The 19,570-nt window shown below is 34.0% G+C and overlaps 1 protein-coding gene across 1 annotated transcript in view; it reads right to left on the bottom strand.

Annotated features, from left to right (window-relative positions):
- The window catches only part of LOC150106702 (C-Jun-amino-terminal kinase-interacting protein 4-like), a 713,212-nt gene that overhangs the window by 480,432 nt on the left and 213,210 nt on the right, over positions 1–19,570 (bottom strand). Inside the window, 2 exon segments of the mRNA XM_090393457.1 lie at positions 3,347–3,435; positions 10,821–10,944. Coding sequence (XP_090249583.1) covers positions 3,347–3,435; positions 10,821–10,944 — 213 coding nt within the window.

The raw sequence follows: 19,570 nt of genomic DNA, 5'->3' as shown, positions 1-19,570 counted from the left end.
AAAGCTTTACTGCGATTTAGAATGGTTTGACCATTTTAAAAATCGAGCTGGGCTGCATGACATAAGAATAACTGGGGAATCTGCTAGTGCTAATAAAGATTCTGTGGCCAAGTTTCCTGAAGAATTGCAAAGGATAATTCAGGAGGGTGATTATGACGATCGGCACATATTCAATGTTGACGAAACTGGTCTCTTTTGAGAGCGTATGCCAACAAAAACTTTCCTAGCTAAAACTGAAGCATCTCAACCAGGACATAAAGTATCTAAAGATCATCTTATGCTTTTATTAGGGGGCAATGCAGAAGGCGATTTTAAACTCAAGTCTATGTTAGTTTATCGTGCGCAAAATCCAAGATCTAACATTATTGAAGAAATCAGCACAATAGAAAAAAAAAAAACTGGATTTAATGAACTGGATAATGAAGATGTGAGAAACTTGCTTGATTCCCATTCAGAACAGTTAAGCAAGAATGATCTTCTTGAACTAGAAGAACAGCGTGCATATGAAGAAGATAAGGAGCGTGAAAAATAAGAAAATGTTATGACAAAAAATCTAACTGCAAAAAGAACATGAGCTAATTTTCAATCACACTGAGCATGCTAAGGAAACTTTGTTTGATTCTGATCCTGATATGGAACGATGCTTTGAAGTCCACCAAAATCTTGATAAAGCGATCGCCAGCTATTGCAAATTGCATGACAAGATGATAAAAGTCAAGCATTATTCAAACATCTTTACTTAAAATTTTTTGGAAAAAAGTAGCTCAATCAAATGTTCAGATATTAAATAAAAATTTAAGCAATTGTTTTTTTTATTAACTTTGATGTTTTATCCTCTAATATAGCTTATACTGTAATTTTATTTTTATTTTTTCAAATTTAAGCTAACTGATGGATGAATTATAACTATTCCTATTTTTATTGTATTTTGATTAATGTGATTTCGCTTAGTGTGCATTATTTGATGGATTAATTAATTGCGTTAAGCGAGGTTTACCTGTATACCCTCCACAACAATTTATTTATTTATTTTTTTGCAGCTCATGATTAATTATACTAATCCATCTATACAACTTAATATTGCTTCCTCTAGATGCCCCTTAACGATCTCCTATGCACTACTATAATCTTTCCCTTTCAAGGCTTCATGCCATGGCACAGCTTCAAGCTTCCTGCTAAGCATATCATAATCACCTGCCTTGTAGTTCCACATATACTCCTTCTTGTATAGAATATTCCTCATGTTTAGCAATCTTCCAAGTCAAGACTGCATGGTCACTTTCAACAATCGGAGGCAATGTGGTCATGGCCACCTTGGTTATGGACAACTCTTCCTTCTGATTCTATGACCAGGTCCAATACTCTTGTACTCTAAGTCCTCAATCACATGTTGCCTTAAGTAGTTATCTCTCAGTATGTGTATAAATTCCATTTCCTTTCTACTATGTGATCTTTCTTCCTTCCAATCTCTCTCTCTCTCCATAAAATTCCCCATAATAATCACTCGACCTGCGCAGGTCAATACTTCTGGTCGATAAGATACTTCTGGCATTAATATACAGAAACTGGGTGTCCCTTTAGGCCCAACCATTTGTATTTCCTGGATTGACTACCGTGTTCAATATTTTTGCTTGAGAAGCTAGATTCCACACTTGTTGAACATTTTCTCACAATCACTTGCTTCATGGGTGCCTTCATACACACTCACCCGCATCCACCCTATTTCTTAAGTTTTCCTGAATTTGCACTTCAGCATGTTCAGTGAACAAAGATCTTTATAACAAAAATCTTTATAATGGAAAGGATAACCTATCAGAATCAAATCAGCCAGACTCACTACATTAATATTGATAACTGCCATTGCTTTTTAACAAAAATGCTGCAGTAGAATTATAGTAGATTTATGGGATCAATTACCATTTTGAGATAAATAACTAATAACATTAAAATTACCTTCTGCTTTGACCTTTATATTAAGATAAAGAAATATAGAAGGTAATTTTAATCTATTCAAGTTATTTATCTCAAAATTGTTTATTCAGATATTAAATCTGAGTTCACCATTCATTTATGCTGGGGGAGGAGGTTCAGGTTCAAACCCTGTGTAAAGCATTTGTGTTTGTAAAATGCCTCTCCAGATGAGCTTACAGTACAAGGGGAACACCATACAAATAAATAAGCACCTTAAGTGCATATTTTCTGCTACCAATTGGTCATTTGGCACTGTGAGCAAAAGAGGTGAACTCCAAAATTTCTTTATCACTCTTCCTTATTCAATTGTTTTGAATCTTTAAAAAAAATTGCTCTCTTCAAACTAATAAAATAGCTCATTCTGGAACAGAAATTGATTTCTTATTCTATTTAAACTGTTATCTTTGATTCAAAACTCTATTTTGTCAATAAATATTCCAAGGTAGTGGAATATTTGTTGACAAAACTTATAACAACTAATCACAACTGAATTGTAACAAAATTCCCCATTCTAAATGTTAAAGAAGCCAAGCTATTTTAAACCTGGTTTTACTCCATTTCCCAAGTAAGCAAACAGACAAATAAGTCAAGTTTGTGCCTGCATGTATTGCAAGTCTAGGTGACCCGTAAAGTAGTACAAGTCTAGGCAACTCGTGGAATAAGCTCTGATCACTATTCTTAATATTTACCCTTAATGCAAAGCCCATCTCCTTGAGGAGATGTATGATGCTATGATTAAAGGCAAGGGGCCACTACCCAGACCGGTTTCGACCTTTATTGATGTCTCATCAGTGGGAGCCAGGCTTAGAAATACCAAGGTTAAGTAATACAGAGCTTATAAGTATTTTACCCAATACAAGTTACCATAAGGTGCTTATTATACCCAAGGTAAAAAACTTTTTAAAAAATTCCCCATTATTTTCTCTATTTCACTAAAAAAAAAATATAAAAAATCTAATGCTGGGCACATCAAAAACAGGAAACTAGCTAATTTGAAATGAATCATTATAATTTTCCTACAGTTTTACATAATTCACTTTTGGATTCAAACAATTCTATTGTAATATTATTAAAACCCAAGCATTTTAGTAGCTTACTTCTCAGCTCAAATTACTGTACTGAATTTCATGAGAAAAAGATCCAAGAAACCTAGATCAATCTGGATATTAATGCTGGCATCTATAATAATAAACAAAGCTAAACAAATTTAAATATTAATTTTTACAAAAATGATAGCAACGAACTCCAATTACAACTACTGAAAACAGTGCACACTTATACTACAAGGTTACCTATAACACTGAAATCTTCTTCTGAAATTATTCTATAACATAGAAGTCTCTTCTGGAAAATTTTAAGAAATAAAAAAATATACCTATAATATCAGTCATTTCTTCAGATTCACCTCCTTCTTGATCGCGGAAACTTAGCTCCTGATAAAGAGTATTAGGTCTTCTTTCTTCACTGGAATATATATATTTTTCTCTAATTTATTAAAGTGGTGTCAATTTTTTATCATTAATGTTTGAAAATTAAAAGAAAAGTTATAAACATACATATTCTTTTATCGAGAATTTCAGAATTTATAACTGCACTGAACAGATTTTTGAGATAAGATAAATAAATTCTTGCTTCCAGTGGATATTTTCATTTAACTCTCCCCATCCCCAACAAAAGGTTATAAATCTGTAGTATGTTACTGCTATGTGTGGGCTAAGGACTTTATTTTCTATTTTTTTATTAATTGTACACACACACACACACAAACTGCAAATTATAACAAAAATTTATGAATATTACTATATTCGGCAAGAAACTCTCTGATTCCAATCTTTGAGTTTCTTATTCGGTTTTAAAACTATGTGGGATTTAATATCCCCTTAATTTAAGGAATATTACTATATTTTGGAAGAATTTCAGAATTTATAACTGCATTAACATATTTTTGGAATCATCATCATCAAATTCCTGATATATACCCTCAAGGTGTATACAGGATATGACAGAACTACGTGAAAAATTTACATCATTACTAACTTCCTATCTACAATTTTACTCCAAATCAGTCTGTTACCTGTCAAGACTTTTACTCCAACATTATCAGATCTTATATTTCTATCTTCTAAGGCACTTTTTATCGCATCAATCCACCTATACCTTGATCTTCCTATGGGTCTTTTTCCTGCCAACAGGGCAGAGAACACTTGTTTTACTAATCTTTCCTCTCCCATTCTGTTTATGTGACCATACCACCTGAGATAAGCTCTGCTAATGCATTCCTGGATGCTGATAATGTCAAGTTCTTTCGTAATATCCTCATTTTTAATATGATATTGCCATTGATGCCATCTGTTCATGCCCCTAATCTTTCTCAGGACTCTCATATCTGCTGTCTCTATTCTTTGGTCAAGTGTTTTTCTTCTGACCCAGCTCTCAGATCCGTAAGTTAAAACTGGTTTGAACACTGTATTGTATACAGCTAATTTAGTGTTTCAACTAATTCCTCTCTTATTCCATATAAATTTATTCAGTTGACTTCCTACTATAACAGCTTTGTTGATTCTGTTGTCTATTTCCATATTTAATTTACCATCTTCACTAAAAACCATGCCTAAGTAGCTGAAATGTTTCAACTTGTTCTATTGGTTCTCCATTCACAATACAGTTGATATTTTCAATGCTTCTGCCTATTTTCGTTGTCTTTGTCTTGTTATTGCTGACCTTCATACCATATCTATTACAACAGTAATTCAATTTAATCAGGGAATCTTGCAGACTTGTAGTGGATTTATTTAGAAGTATAATATCATCTGCATAAAGCAAAGAGCTGACATTAACATCACCAATTTTGATATCAGGTTTAATACCACTTTCCTTCATAATATGATTCATATAGATAATGAATAACAGACGGGATAATGTACATCCTTGTCTCACACCAGAGTTAACATTGAACCATCCTCCTGTACTTCCTTCAATTCTAACTGATGACTTATAGCTCAAAGAAAGACTAAGTATTGCTTGATATAATGCCCCATTGACATCATATAACTGTAGCATATTGAATAGCTTCTCTCTTGGAACCTTGTCATATGCCTTTTCCTGATCTACAAAACTTAAATACAGATCTTTGTTATATTCCCATGATTTCTCAAATATTTGTTGTAAAGTGAAAATCTCATCCTGACAGCCTCTATTTGGCCTGGATCCAGCTTGTTCTTCACCAAGCTTTTCTTCCACAATTCTTCTCAACCGTTTCTCAAGTATACTTGCACAGATCTTGCCAGGAACACTCAGTAAGGAAATACCTCTGTAATTCTCACATTTAGTTTTATTTCCCTTTTTATACATGGGTAATATTAGAGCTCTTCTCCAATCATTGGGAATTCGTCCCTCTGTCCATGCTTTCTGAACTATGCAGTGCAGCCACTGTAAAACTTTTATACCACCATACTGCAGCATTTCTGGTCAAATATCATCTACTCCTGCTGCCTTTCCACATTTCAAGCCTTTGATGGCTTTTTCTACTTCAAGTATGGATATGTATTCCTGACTGCATGTCTGTTGAGTGTTTTTTACCACTGTGCTCTCACTGCTTGTTTCGTTTAGCAATTTTTCGAAGTAATTACTCCATACTTCAAGGATATCTTTTTCTCCTGTTTTCATGTCACCTTTATCATCTCTAACTCCTTTTACAGCACTCTTTCCTCCATTTCTAAGCTTCTTCAACAACCTCTAGAATATCTTACCACCTTCTTGATATTTATTTTCTATGTTCTTGCCAAAGTCCTCCCATGACTTTTGTTTAGCTAGTTTAGGAAGTCAACTTAATAAATTTATATGGAAAAAGAGAGAAATTAGTCAAAACACTAAATTAGCTGTATACAATACAGTGTTCAAAGCAATTTTAACTTACGGATCTGAGAGCTGGGCCAGAAGAAAAACACTTGACCAAAGAATAGAGACAGCAGATATAAGAGTACTGAGAAAGATTAGGGGCACGAACAGATGGCATCAATGGCAATATCATATTAAAAACGAGGATATTAGGAAGAACTTGATATTATCAGCATCCAGGAATGGATGCTGATAATATCAAGAAAGAGTGCTGTAAAAGGAGTTAGAGATGATAAAGGTGACATGAAAACAGGAGAAAAAGATATCCTTGAAGTATGGAGTAATTACTTCGAAAAATTGCTAAACGAAACAAGCACTGATAATATCAAAACAGAGCTAATCTCAGGTGGTATGGTCACATAAACAGAATGGGAGAGAAAAAATTAGCAAAACAAGTGTTCTCTGCCCAGTTGGCAGGAAAAAGACCAATAGGAAGACCAAGATATAGGTGGATTGATACAGGTGGTAAAAAGTGCCTTAGAAGATAGAAATATAAGATCTGATAATGTTGGAGTCTTGACAGGTAACAAACTGATTTGGAGGAAAATTGTAGATAGAAAGTTAGTAATGATGTGAATTTTTCATGTAGTACTATCATATCCTGTACACCCCCTTGAGGGTACATGGTAGGAATTTGATGATGATATATTTATATATATTACATTTGTAACATATGTAAATATATGTTACTGTTCAATGCAAAATACTGAGAATGCTTGTTTTTGATGATAATATTAATAAATGTTTTTGTTGCTAATGCACTGAACTTTCTGTTTGTTTGTTTGTTCAGGTGGCATTTCTGCTTCTTCCTCAAGGATATTAGGTGGTGATGGTTTCGTGGTTTTTGTTTCAGTATCCACAGTGAGCTAGGAGTCAATTTATCTGCTTATACGTATGTGCATTGTTACATATATATAAAAATATACAGGATGATCCAAAAGTTGCACACATCATAAAATAAGTCTGAATTTTTCAAATTTATTTTATGATGTGTCTTTATGGGCAAAAATAAACAACATTACTAGAACAAATGTTCAAAATGGCCACCTCATTCTTGAACACAGGCATGTGGCCAAATTGGAGGAAACGCTTCTCTGAAGCATGGAATTACCGACTGCTTCAGTGATGTTCATCTTCAGTTCATCAATTGTGTGAGGATTATTTTAATACACCTTACCTTTCAAGTAACCCCCCCCCCCCAAGAAGAAATCTGGAGGTGGCAAATCTGGCAACCTTGGGGCCAAAGTCCTTTAGAAATCAGTCTGTCAACAAAAAATTGCATTGTTTCATTTGATGTATGGAAAGTGGCACTATCCAGCTGAAAACAGCAATCATGTGTTTCATTCTCAAGCCATGAACTGAGTGATGATCTTGGTACAATGTACTGTTCAATGTCGTCTCAAGGATGTAGTATCACAATGTCTGACAATGAGACACTGTGATACTGCATATCACACTCTGATTTTCAGAGAATGCATGGGAGGATTTTATGATGACATTCTTTTATTTTGGCTACTGACATATCTACTTGCAGGTGGTTGGTTGCTTTCATATCACTTGTTTGTAGCTGGCTGTTTTAAATATCACTGCAGTTTCAGTATGTAATCTGGCTATGACTTTATTGGTTTCTAGGATGTGTTAGGATATAAGGATATTTGACATCCTAAAGGATATTTGAGATGTCTTCAAGAGGAATATCTCAAATATCCTTCAGGATGTCAAATATCCTTTGGGATATCCTTGAGAGAATTACTGACAAATCGATTAAACACATTCTGCATACTACTTAGGATAAAAACGATGATTAATTAAATTAGTTATTATTAAAGTTATTACTCTAACACAGTGGTTGCCTTTGGGTATTTACCATGATGAATGCTGACCATGTAACAATAAAAGAAAGGAAGTTTTAAACATCAGTTTGTATGAAGTTTTTAAGTGGTATTTATTCTGCTTTTAATATTTTTCAGAGACTTCTAAGAAAGGAAGTTACTACTGTTTTGGAGTGATCTAATTGCTCCTTATTAATCTACCTGTTATTAGGTTAAGATTTAATGATTTTTAGTATTTTTTAGGATTGTATCCATTACTAGTGAAACGATTTAAGATTTACTGCAATTCTTTTTGGAGTATATTATGATAACACAAAGAACTATTTGGGCCATTTGGAATTATGGCCAATTCTGCCTTTAATTACAAGAATTCTTCTGGCTTATCTATTCTACAAGATGAAAAGCTCCAGTTGAGTTGCTCAGAGGAGAAACTCTGCCATCTCCATATGAGAATGGCAAGCTCACCTTCATTTGAAAAGTGCTTATAAAGGTTCTCTGCATTCTTGGCACACTGGGCTCAAGCTTTCGCTCTAATAGTTTTATTATACTATATATCTATAAGGATGATAGTGAGTTAACATTTCCTATCCCATCAGTGGTCCTAACAGGGACTTAAGTGACCACAACCTTACCAAGTATTCTTGGACTTCGCAACTGCAATCGTAACTCGAGGATAAGGGTTAAACCCTATGACTCCTGATGTGTCCTATGTCTGTAGATGCATGTTCACAGAGCTAGTTTGCCTATTCTGGGAGACGAAAAACCGAGTTTCCAGGTGAATACCCCCCCCTCCCATAACTCTGTATGGGGTAGGGGGGGTGTTTTCATCTGGATTGGCTAACTCACCTTTCGTCAAAAGAGACCATATAAAAGTTCCTCACATCACAGACGAGAATCGAACCCAGGTCTTTCTGACCAAAGGGCTTCGTCTATACCGACTGAGCCAAGTAGACTCAGTGAGTTAACATTAATACCAGTTTATATGCATGAATTTTTGTAGATAATATGAGAGAGAGAACAGTTATTATGATTATTAATTTTTAACTATTTTGTAGAGAAACTTATATGTATACAAGTCACTCAAATAGATATATTAGTCAGTTTAGATGTAACTTTCGTTATTCACAAAGGTTTCAGCTGAAGAATCAGTGGATATCCTCACAAACCTGTTTGCTCCTGAAGTCACATACCTCTTCCAATAATGCCTTCAATCTTCATTCTTCGCTTGGAAAGGAAGTTTTTACTACCAAAAACATAATTTGGTGATGGTCTCACTTCCATCAAAAATTTTACACAAAAAAATTTGAGTAAGAAGCCCTTAGCAGAAACAATTCTAGTATTATATGTTTGGTGGAGATATTTAGATGTTATTTATCCTACGGAAACATAACCCAAAATAGCTAAGAAATTTTGTACAATTCCAGAGTAACTGCCATCTAAAAATCAAGTTTATGTAAAAATAGAAATGGCAAATTATCATTGCATGATGACCAAGATATCATACTTGATATCTTGGTCAGCAAAAACAATGCTGGAGGATTAACATTAGAAGCTTAGAAAACAAACCCAAACTAATGATAAGTAGGTACATGCATGCATGCAAACATATTTCAACAACCTCAACAAAAATTAGGTATCATTACAACCTTAAAAAATAAAACTTTAAATATAATCAAAGATAATGAAGCAAAAAGAAGAGAAGAACTTAAAATCCTAATTTTCCAATTCCTCCAAAATGCTACTTAAGGAAGTTATTAAAAAAATATTTTCTGACAAAACCATCACATGCAAGTTCAGAAATCAATTACAAAGAGCACTATCTCCTTATCCAATGATGGAAACATGTTAAGACAGAAAACCCAATTACTAAAATATATCAATGTCAGAATAGCCTTCAAACTAGGTACCACCTTTCAAAGCTCCCTACATTTTGCTAGATAACATTCCATTTTATAAATACCCTGCAAGTATATAAAATCCCATGTTCCTGCAAAAAGGGCTACGTAGGTCAAACTGAGAAAAGTTTTGAAATCTGTAAAAAAAAGGTAAAAAAAAGAGCACACAGGTAATGTCGAAAACAACGACAGAAGAAAATATTAGTCTGGTTGCACCCACATTCTCACAGAACATCACTTGCAGACCCATGCCTTACTTCAGAGGAAAACACTTTAGCAAAAATGTTCAAAGGGTCTTCTGATGTAATTTGCTGACATGGCATATTAAATAGAAAGTAGGGAAATATGCTTCATAATATCTGAAAGTCTTTAATTACAATTACAATTGTAATATACAAGTCCTCTCTTATGCAAGCAATCACCTATAACATTTACACAACAATATACAAACTGTTCAATATATTTCAATTTGAGAAAAATAATGGCCATTTAAAGCATTTAGTTTTTTTTTTTTAATTTTGTTTTGGTATATTTCTTGAAATCTTTCTGAAGATGTTGTCAGTCAAAAAAAGAAAAAAAAAAGATAACAAAAAAATAGTTAGAAGTAATGTTCAGTTTAATAAAAATTCATGCTAACCCATTCTAATTATTTTATATGGTAACTAATGTATCTAAAAAATAAACATTTGTTTTGAACTGCTAAAGCAAATTTATTCAGATTGACAGCTCTTGAAGTATACTGAAAATGTACCTATGTGTCATGGACAGTTGGGAATAATAATTTTTTGCACTTTATTTTATGCACTTCTTCCATCAGATGTTAGAGCATACAAAACCACAGGCACCACCATTAAACACCCTACAAGCCAGCAATACATTTGTTACACTTCAGTGAAAACATGGATAAGAATTGTTGTTGTATTTCATCAATGAAAAGATGACAGAGTAATTGAGAAGGGTATAATAAGCAACAGATGAGGAAGAAATTTAACAATTAGGTTTGAGTCAGGATAAGAAAGAAAGGTCATAAAGAGGTGAATTTGTTAAAATATTCTGATAAAAAATAAATTTCACTGAGAAGGTCTAAAACAGACCTGAAACCCTGAAGTTTAGAAACTCCATATTTCTTTATACAATGGATTATAAAATAAACATTTATTCTTCTTAATTACCATTAAATACTTAAGTATATAGAAACTGGTAATTTTTAGAAAATATAACTCACTTTTTAACAGTAGTATGAGATGGAGATGAATCTTGAGGAAGTTCTCCTACTTCCTCCACATCAGGAGTTGAAGAAATAGAAAAATCAGTGAGATCAGAACCAAAGCCATCAGTCCAGCCAGCTTCTGAATAAAGAATGTATGATATATGCAAAGTACATATTTATAAACAATTTTGATATTCAAAACTGATATGCATTTTGTTATTAGAATAAAGCTTACAAATATTTTGATGTCTGTGGATAGTTCTGATCTGAGAGTTGGTCGGATTATATTCAATGGGGAGGTAAGTAGTACGGTCTCGTATTAAAGAATTTAGCTTACCTTTGTAGTCTTTTTGATTGAGTACCACAGTGGTGCTTCCCTTATCAGCTTTGGTGATTACTATTTTTTTGTTGTTTTTTAATTCTTGTAGGGCTGTATATTCGTTTTTGGATAAGTTGGATTTTGGAGGTTTGGCTTTCGTGAGAACACCGACTACATCCAGTCTCACGTTGTTGGCGATGTGGTTAGGCAGGTTGCGAATTCCACGCTCTATTTGGATCATATCCCCTTATTTATAGATTTAATTATAAAATTATTTCAAATGAATGATATTATTAAATAAAAGAAGAAATTGACTTGCTGAATGTTCCAGGTATGATCTATGAAAGCAAACTTGAAAAGAGGGTAAGAAAAATTGGGATTCCATTAAGACCTGAGTATTATTTAAAGTCAAGAAACCATGGGAATGTAACAGTATTATTTATTTAATATTACTTAAATATTATTTAAGTTTTGTAAATCTGGAAAAGGCACATAACTGGTATGAGAAAAGCTGTTCAAATTGTTGCAATTATAAGTTATAAATAGAACATCATTCAGAATAATATATTATTATTATTATTATTAGGAGAGACCTCCAGAGAGTCAGAGACTCATCAAGGGAGGACCACATACTACATACACCAGCTATCATACTTATTCTTGAATTCATTCACACCACCTGCACACACAACATTCAATGGCAATCCATTCCAATCATTCACCATTCTATGAGAGAAAAATCTAGCCCTTATCCCCTTCTTAATGGCATCTCAGCTTCCAAGGATGCCATCTTGTTCTTTCCCCACCTTTCATAAATTGAAACATTTTATCAATTAAAATCCTGTATGTCCCTTTCAGAAGTTTGTAAGTCTCAATCATATCACACCTCTTTCTACTGTTTGCCAATGTCTGCAGTCTACAAATTCTCAATCTGTCTTCATAATCAGTATTCCACAATCCTGATATAATTTTTAACACTCTCTCTCCACTGTATCTCAGACTCACAATGGAAACCAGGAGACCAGACCTACACACAATAGACCAAGTGAGGTCTTATCAAGGACTTGTAAAAAGGCAAAATGACATCCTAATCTTTACATGTGAAAGTTTGTTTCAGCATTGCAATTATCTTTTGACTTGTATTTACAATCTTTGCTACATGGCCCCTGAATTTCAACTTGCTAACTACTAACACTCCAAGTTCCCTAAGTCTGAGTTTCTTCTAGCATAATCCCACCAATATAATATGACAGATATCTAATCACGCCAAAGTGAATGACTTTGAATTTACTGACATTGAACTGACATTCATTTTCCATGCCCATAATTCCAGCCTATTCAAATCATTCTGCAAGTACTGCATATCAATAGCATTCCTGATTACCCTACCTATCTTTGCATCATCAGCAATTAGCTGTATGTCACCTGTCAAATACTTCTCAATATCATTAATTTACAGATTGAATAACAGTGGACCAAGGACTGATCCTTGTGGTACACCACTAGTTACCTTAAATCTTGTAGAGTCACATTCCCCATATACCATTTCTCGATATCTGTCAGTCAGCCATCCTTAATTCTCCATTAAGCCATCCTTAATTACTCATTAGTTGAACAACCTCTTCTGCATCTGTTACCCTCACACTATCTGCAACAGAAGTGTTATTCTTTCATGATCATTCTTTCTTTTACTTGCAACATATCGATAGAATTCTTGTGGGGTGTCTTTCATACTCAGACTTAGCTCTCCATACAACAGTTGACTATTCTAGCCTGCTGCTTATAATTTTCATAATGGACATCATCCTTTTGTGCACAGTATTCTTTCCACATCATCTGTTCCTTACAAATCTCTTGCTTAATAAGATTACACATCTCTATTTATTCTTCTACCCTATTTATTCTTTGAACTCTTGGGACACATTCTGATATTGCATCATTTAAGTATTTTTAAATGATTCCCATGCACTGCTGCCATTCTTCCTATCCAGCAACTAATACCATTCTGCTGAACTCAGTATACTCCTCAGTTAGTCATAATTTCCTGCTTTATAGTTCGGCATGTAACCTTTTCTGAATGGAATATTCATAAACTTGGTCACTTCTCAAGTGAGTACCGCATGATCATTGTCAACCAACCAGAGGCACAATAGTTATGTCTTTAACTGAAACACCCTCTGACACTGTAATCAAATCTAACACTCTTTGATCTCAAGTTCCTTCTGTCACATGCTGCTTGAGGAAGTTGTCTCGCAAGAGCTCAATAAATTCAGTTTCATTCTTCTCATGTGATTTTACTGCTACCCAATCAATATCTAGATAACTGAAGTTGTCAATAATGATTACTCTTTTCACACCCATCGTCTCTATTTGATGATGCATTCCTTCATCACTAGCAACCAGTCCAACCAGGTCTGTAACAACACTCCACTATGCAATTGATTTTGTTAGACTCCACCTCACACCAGATGGCTTCAAATTCAATACCACATGAAGTACTACAATCAGAGGTCTCAACACTAACTGGATTCAAGTCATCTAATATCATTAGCAGCATGCACCTCCTCTCCTATCCCTCCTAAAAATACTGTACCTTTTACACTCAATACCAGTTGGTAGGTCTGATTCTGATAGCCAGGTCTCACTAATGCCTACAATCTGAGGTCCAAACATATTGACCAAGCAACAAACAAACTCTATCCACGGCTTGTCCAACCCGCGAGCCACATGCGGCCCAACAAAAAATCGTAAACTTACAAACTTTATGAGATTGTGACTAAAAAATACCATTAATAATACTACAAATACAATTTTAACATGCTATTAATTTATAAGCAATGAACTTTTGAATTTAACACGTTCTTTAGCAATGAGAGATTCATAAAATCATTCTCAAATAATTGTATTTATTCAAAATTGCCGCCCATGCGAGTAGTTACTTCTCAACATAATAAATGGCACTAGCGCTCTTGCTTCCTACTTTTACCACGCAATAGGTGTCTCTCTATGTGCGCCATGGATATGCTGGTACAGCTTTCAATGTGCAATTGTAAACAGTCGAGTTGACACTGAAGAAAGGTGCAGACGCTACGTGTGTTTATGGCGATTTGGCGAGTAATTTTTTTAGTAGTAAAAATTTGGTGATTTGGTGATTATTAAACCTAGCTTTCTAATTTTCAATCTATTTTTTTTTTAAAATTCCAGCATGACTTCCACAGCATCTCAAAAGAAAACTGAACCAAAAAAAACAAAAAATTATAGAAGAAGGAAGATTGTTCAACGTAAAGTAGACAGACGACTACTTTTTTGTCGAGGCAAATACTAAGGCAATCTGCTTAATTTGTAGGGAATTTGTGCCAGTTTTCAAAGACTACAATTTGAAAAGGCATTACATGCAAAATTCAGTGTGTATCGAGGAATGTGTCGTAAAGACAAAATAGCAGAACTGAAAAAAGTCTATCATCTCAACAAAGTTTTTTAAAAAAAAATAACAACTGAAGCGGATTCTATTGTAAAAGCTAGTTATGTGGTTGCAAACTTGATAGCAAAAAAATCAAAACCGTATGCCGATGGTGAGTTTATTAAGCAATGTATGGAAAGCGTGGCAGATATAATTTGCCCTGATAAAAAAGGGGATTTTTCTAAAATCAGTTTGTCTCACCAGACTATAGCCAGGCGAATTGATGAAATAGGAAAATCTGTCGAAAAAGTTTTGGAGAGTAGAACTGCTAATTTTAAATTTTATGCTTTGGCGATAGACGAAAGTACTGATGATAATAATACAGCTCAATTGGCAATTTTTATTAGAGGTATTGATGACGAATATAATATCACTGAAGAAATGGCTTCTTTAGTGCCATTAAAAGACACAACTAAATCAAGAGATTTATATGAAGCAGTGAAAAAATATGTTAAAGCAATTTTCTTTGTCCATTGTGAACATATCTGGTATAGCTACTGATGGTGCCCCTGGCAATGATAGATAAAAGAGATGGACTTGTAAAATTAATAGAAGACGATGCAATTGCCTCCCAAAATTTAAGTATCATGAAATATCACTGCATAGTACACCAAGAAAATTTATGCACAAAAGCTTTAAAGATGGATAACATCATGCAGATTGTCATCAAGGCTGTAAATTTCATTAGGGCCAAGGGATTGAATCATCGCCAATTCCAGGAATTACTTAAATTTATGGATGCTGGCTGACTACGGGGACATCATTTACTTTTCGGAAGTAAGATGGTTAAGTCGAGGTAAAATGTTGAAAAGATTTTATGATTTGCGAAATGAAATCAAGTCATTTATGGAATCAAAAACAAAATTTGTGCCAGAACTTGACGATGAAAACTGGCTCATAGATTTGGCATTTTTAGTAGACTTGACCGCTCATTTAAATGAGTTAAACATGCGTCTTCAAGGTGAAAACCAACTGATCTATACAATATTTCAAACTATAAGAGCGTTCGAAATGAAACTGAAACTATGGCAATCTCAAATTAAGGCAAACAATTTTATGCATTTCAACACATTGGCTAAACATGGTCCTGTGAACAACGAAAAATATGCAGCCTTGCTTTTCGATTTGATACAGGAATTTGAGAAGAGGTTTCAAGATTTCCGGAAAAATCATCAATCGTTTGATATATTTACGACTCCATTTTCAGTCGACATAAACATATTACCTGCCAATTTTTAAATGGAATGCATAGAGCTACAATCTGACATTCAATTTAAAGAAAAATTTAATCATGTCTCTTTACTGGCCTTCTATAAGCTATATCTTCCCAGAGAAAAATATCCCTCGCTTCACAATCATGCCTTATTCATGTCATCGCTATTTGGAAGCACCTACATTTTTGAGCAGCTATTTTCAAGGATAAAGCACACGAAGAATAAAACTAGAACCAAAATATCTGCTGAGCACCTTGAGAACTCACTGAGAATTGCAACTATTTCCATCGAACCAAATATCGAAGCATTAGTGTCTCAAAAACAATGTAAACATCTCACTAATTTCATGTTGCTGTCTTGTCTTTTACTTTTATAATAAAAAATTCATGAATTAATGAAGTTTAAATTACTTAAATATGTTAACTATACATTCTACGTTTTTTTGCTCATCAGCTATTGTTAGTGTATTTTATGTGTGGCCCAAAACAACTCGTCTTCTTCCGATGTGGCCCAGGGAAGCTAAAAGGTTGGACACCCCTGCTCTACCCCCTTTGTTTCTGATACTCCTAACATTCATGTATAGACATAATAATCTACCTGCATGTTCTTTTGTATACTCTTGTCTGCATGACACACACAACTTGCAGATCACTATTCTTCTCTAATGCCTTATACATGTAGACATCTTTGCACAGATTTGGTGGGTCCAAACCTGATGAACATGAAGTCAAAATCATTCTCTCCTCGTAATCATTCCCATCATTAGCACAGGTATATAAAATTCTCAATCTTACACTCACATTCTCACCATTCCTGCCATTATAATTTAGTTTCCCTTACTCTGTTAGGTCTCATACCAGTTATTAGTTTTTCAAGACTCCTGATACCAAATGCATTCAGGTGTAGGCCATCCCTCTTATACAAATCTAATCTTCCCTCAAAATCACTCCACACATTCAGAAACTCGCACCCATTCCTTCTACACAGCCTATGCAATAATATATATATATATATCAGAGGTGAATATTCCAGGCATGCTAATATGAGACCTATGCTAGCTGTGTGGTGCTCATCCACTGAATAGCAATATCACTAATATTAAATTTTTGCATTTATTCCTGTTAAAAACTCCCCTAATTGTTTCCAGATCTCGTGTAATTCCTAAAAGTAAACACAATAGACTAATGCTTCATGAAGAGGACACTTTCAATACCTAAACATTGCATCACATTCACGTTAATAGTCCAGGTGTGTGTGTGTGTTCAAAATACATACACCTTTGAGCCCTTTGAAGAGATGTGCAAATGGCATAGTGGGTCAAATTCTCAGCATTCTAATAGTTTTAAACCTTTTAAACCGAAGGCAAGGCTGGCTGAGTTCTGAGACAGTAGCATCTAGACAATGTGATTAATTATTGTGTCAACCAATCCAATTGAACACTGTCATTTGTCATGAGTTACTGTTTTTGTTTTCTAAGTTTCATCTGTTTTACGTGATCCGAAGTGGTAGGCAAGTTTTTTATATATAATTTTCAATAAATTTAAACTTTTTTTGCCCATATTAACAATGGGAAACAGTATTGTAGATTTACAATACCAGTTATTAGTTTTTCAAGACTCCTGATACCAAATGCATTCAGGTGTAGGCCATCCCTCTTATACAAATCTAATCTTCCCTCAAAATCACTCCACACATTCAGAAACTCGCACCCATTCCTTCTACACAGCCTATGCAATAATATATATATATATATATCAGAGGTGAATATTCCAGGCATGCTAATATGAGACCTATGCTAGCTGTGTGGTGCTCATCCACTGAATAGCAATATCACTAATATTAAATTTTTGCATTTATTCCTGTTAAAAACTCCCCTAATTGTTTCCAGATCTCATGTAATTCCTAAAAGTAAACACAATAGACTAATGCTTCATGAAGAGGACACTTTCAATACCTAAACATTGCATCACATTCACGTTAATAGTCCAGGTGTGTGTGTGTGTTCAAAATACATACACTTTGAGCCCTTTGAAGAGATGTGCAAATGGCATAGTGGGTCAAATTCTCAGCATTCTAATAGTTTTAAACCTTTTAAACCGAAGGCAAGGCTGGCTGAGTTCTGAGACAGTAGCATCTAGACAATGTGATTAATTATTGTGTCAACCAATCCAATTGAACACTGTCATTTGTCATGAGTTACTGTTTTTGTTTTCTAAGTTTCATCTGTTTTACGTGATCCGAAGTGGTAGGCAAGTTTTTTATATATAATTTTCAATAAATTTAAACTTTTTTTGCCCATATTTACAATGGGAAACAGTATTGTAGATGAAGGATGTAAGCCTTGTCCTTCTCTTCCAAATTTTTATACCTTTGAGTAATTCAAATATACCAACTAAACATAGCATTCTCCTTCATTATTGTTTTCTAATATACAGTATCTTAAAACAAACACATTGTCCCCCAGTCTGTGCAGATTTAGTTACAATTTACTAATAAATTAAAGTATTCAAAATCCTACAGTTAATTGCATTAGACCAATTAAGATGAGCACTAATGGGCTATACACTCTTAAAACTTTCATACATCGATAAAAATGCAATCATACAGTCAAACCGAAGTGAATTTTGTAGTGCGGGTTGCATAAGCCACAACAGCACACAAAACCAAAATGGGCACGCAAAGCCACTGATTTATATATATATATATATATATATATATATATATATATATATATATATATATCCTGTACCAGGGTTATACGGTGACAGTAAGAAATGAATGAAGTATTCTTGCCTTACACCTTATGAAAAGTCAGTTATGAGGCAAGGGTGCATACTTTTATTGGTCATTTATTGTAAGAAAGTGCCATTAAACCTGATACTCTGTTCTTTATGCTATACAGATAATGATGATCAAATAAAGCTTAGAAGAAATCTTCAAGACTCATTAACTGAATATCTAACTGTTGGAACAAATTTGGTGTGAAAATTGGTAATAAAGAATACAATTCTAGATCTAATAACAGAGTACAAAATAAAATGGTTAATCAAAGACTAGAGGCCACAGGAGAGAAGGAGAGTTGCCTGAAAAATTAGGATTATGAACAGATAGCATCAAGGGCAGAATCATATTAAAAAATTAAGACATTAGAACATCAACAAACTAATCAAAGGTGGTATAGTCACTTACACAGAAATGAGGAGGAAAGGTTTAGCAAAAACAAGTGTGATGTCAGACAACAAAATCCAGAACATCATAATCTGGGTGAATTAATACAGTCAGTAGTACATTAGAAAACTGAAATACTGCACTTAAGAATACTGGAAACCCAAAAAGAAAACACATTAATTTGGAAGACAATCATTGATAAGAAGTCATTAATAGCAAACTTAATTATGGCTAGTACTTGTATAAGTCACTTAAGAGCCAAAGCTAGATAACCTGGAGGAGACCACTGCATAGCTTTAAGGAATATAAAAAACCAACTGCAGCTTCAAAACTAATGTCCATCCTGGTGTTTAGGCTTATAAGTTGATTATCAGACATGATGTTGTTTCAAGAAACTGACAATGTAAACTGAATAATAACTGAAATTTACAGGCAAATAGGCCAAGAGAACACATGCAATTTGCATACAAAATAGCATCATTTGCTACTACCATCATAGCAAAACAAAATTGTTTTGCTATGATGGTAGTAGCATCATTGTGTTGATGGTAGTAGCACCATGTAGTTGGAGGATTAAGTAAGGGGAAACAATGAGTTGTATTGG

The sequence above is a fragment of the Typopeltis vanoorti genome, chromosome 5 (assembly GCF_054136105.1).
Source record: "Typopeltis vanoorti isolate ZY-2024b chromosome 5, IOZ_Tvanoo_1.0, whole genome shotgun sequence".
Classification (NCBI taxonomy): domain Eukaryota; kingdom Metazoa; phylum Arthropoda; class Arachnida; order Uropygi; family Thelyphonidae; genus Typopeltis; species Typopeltis vanoorti.
Note: the sequence above shows the minus strand (reverse complement) of the source record. Positions and strands in the feature narration are given on the sequence as shown.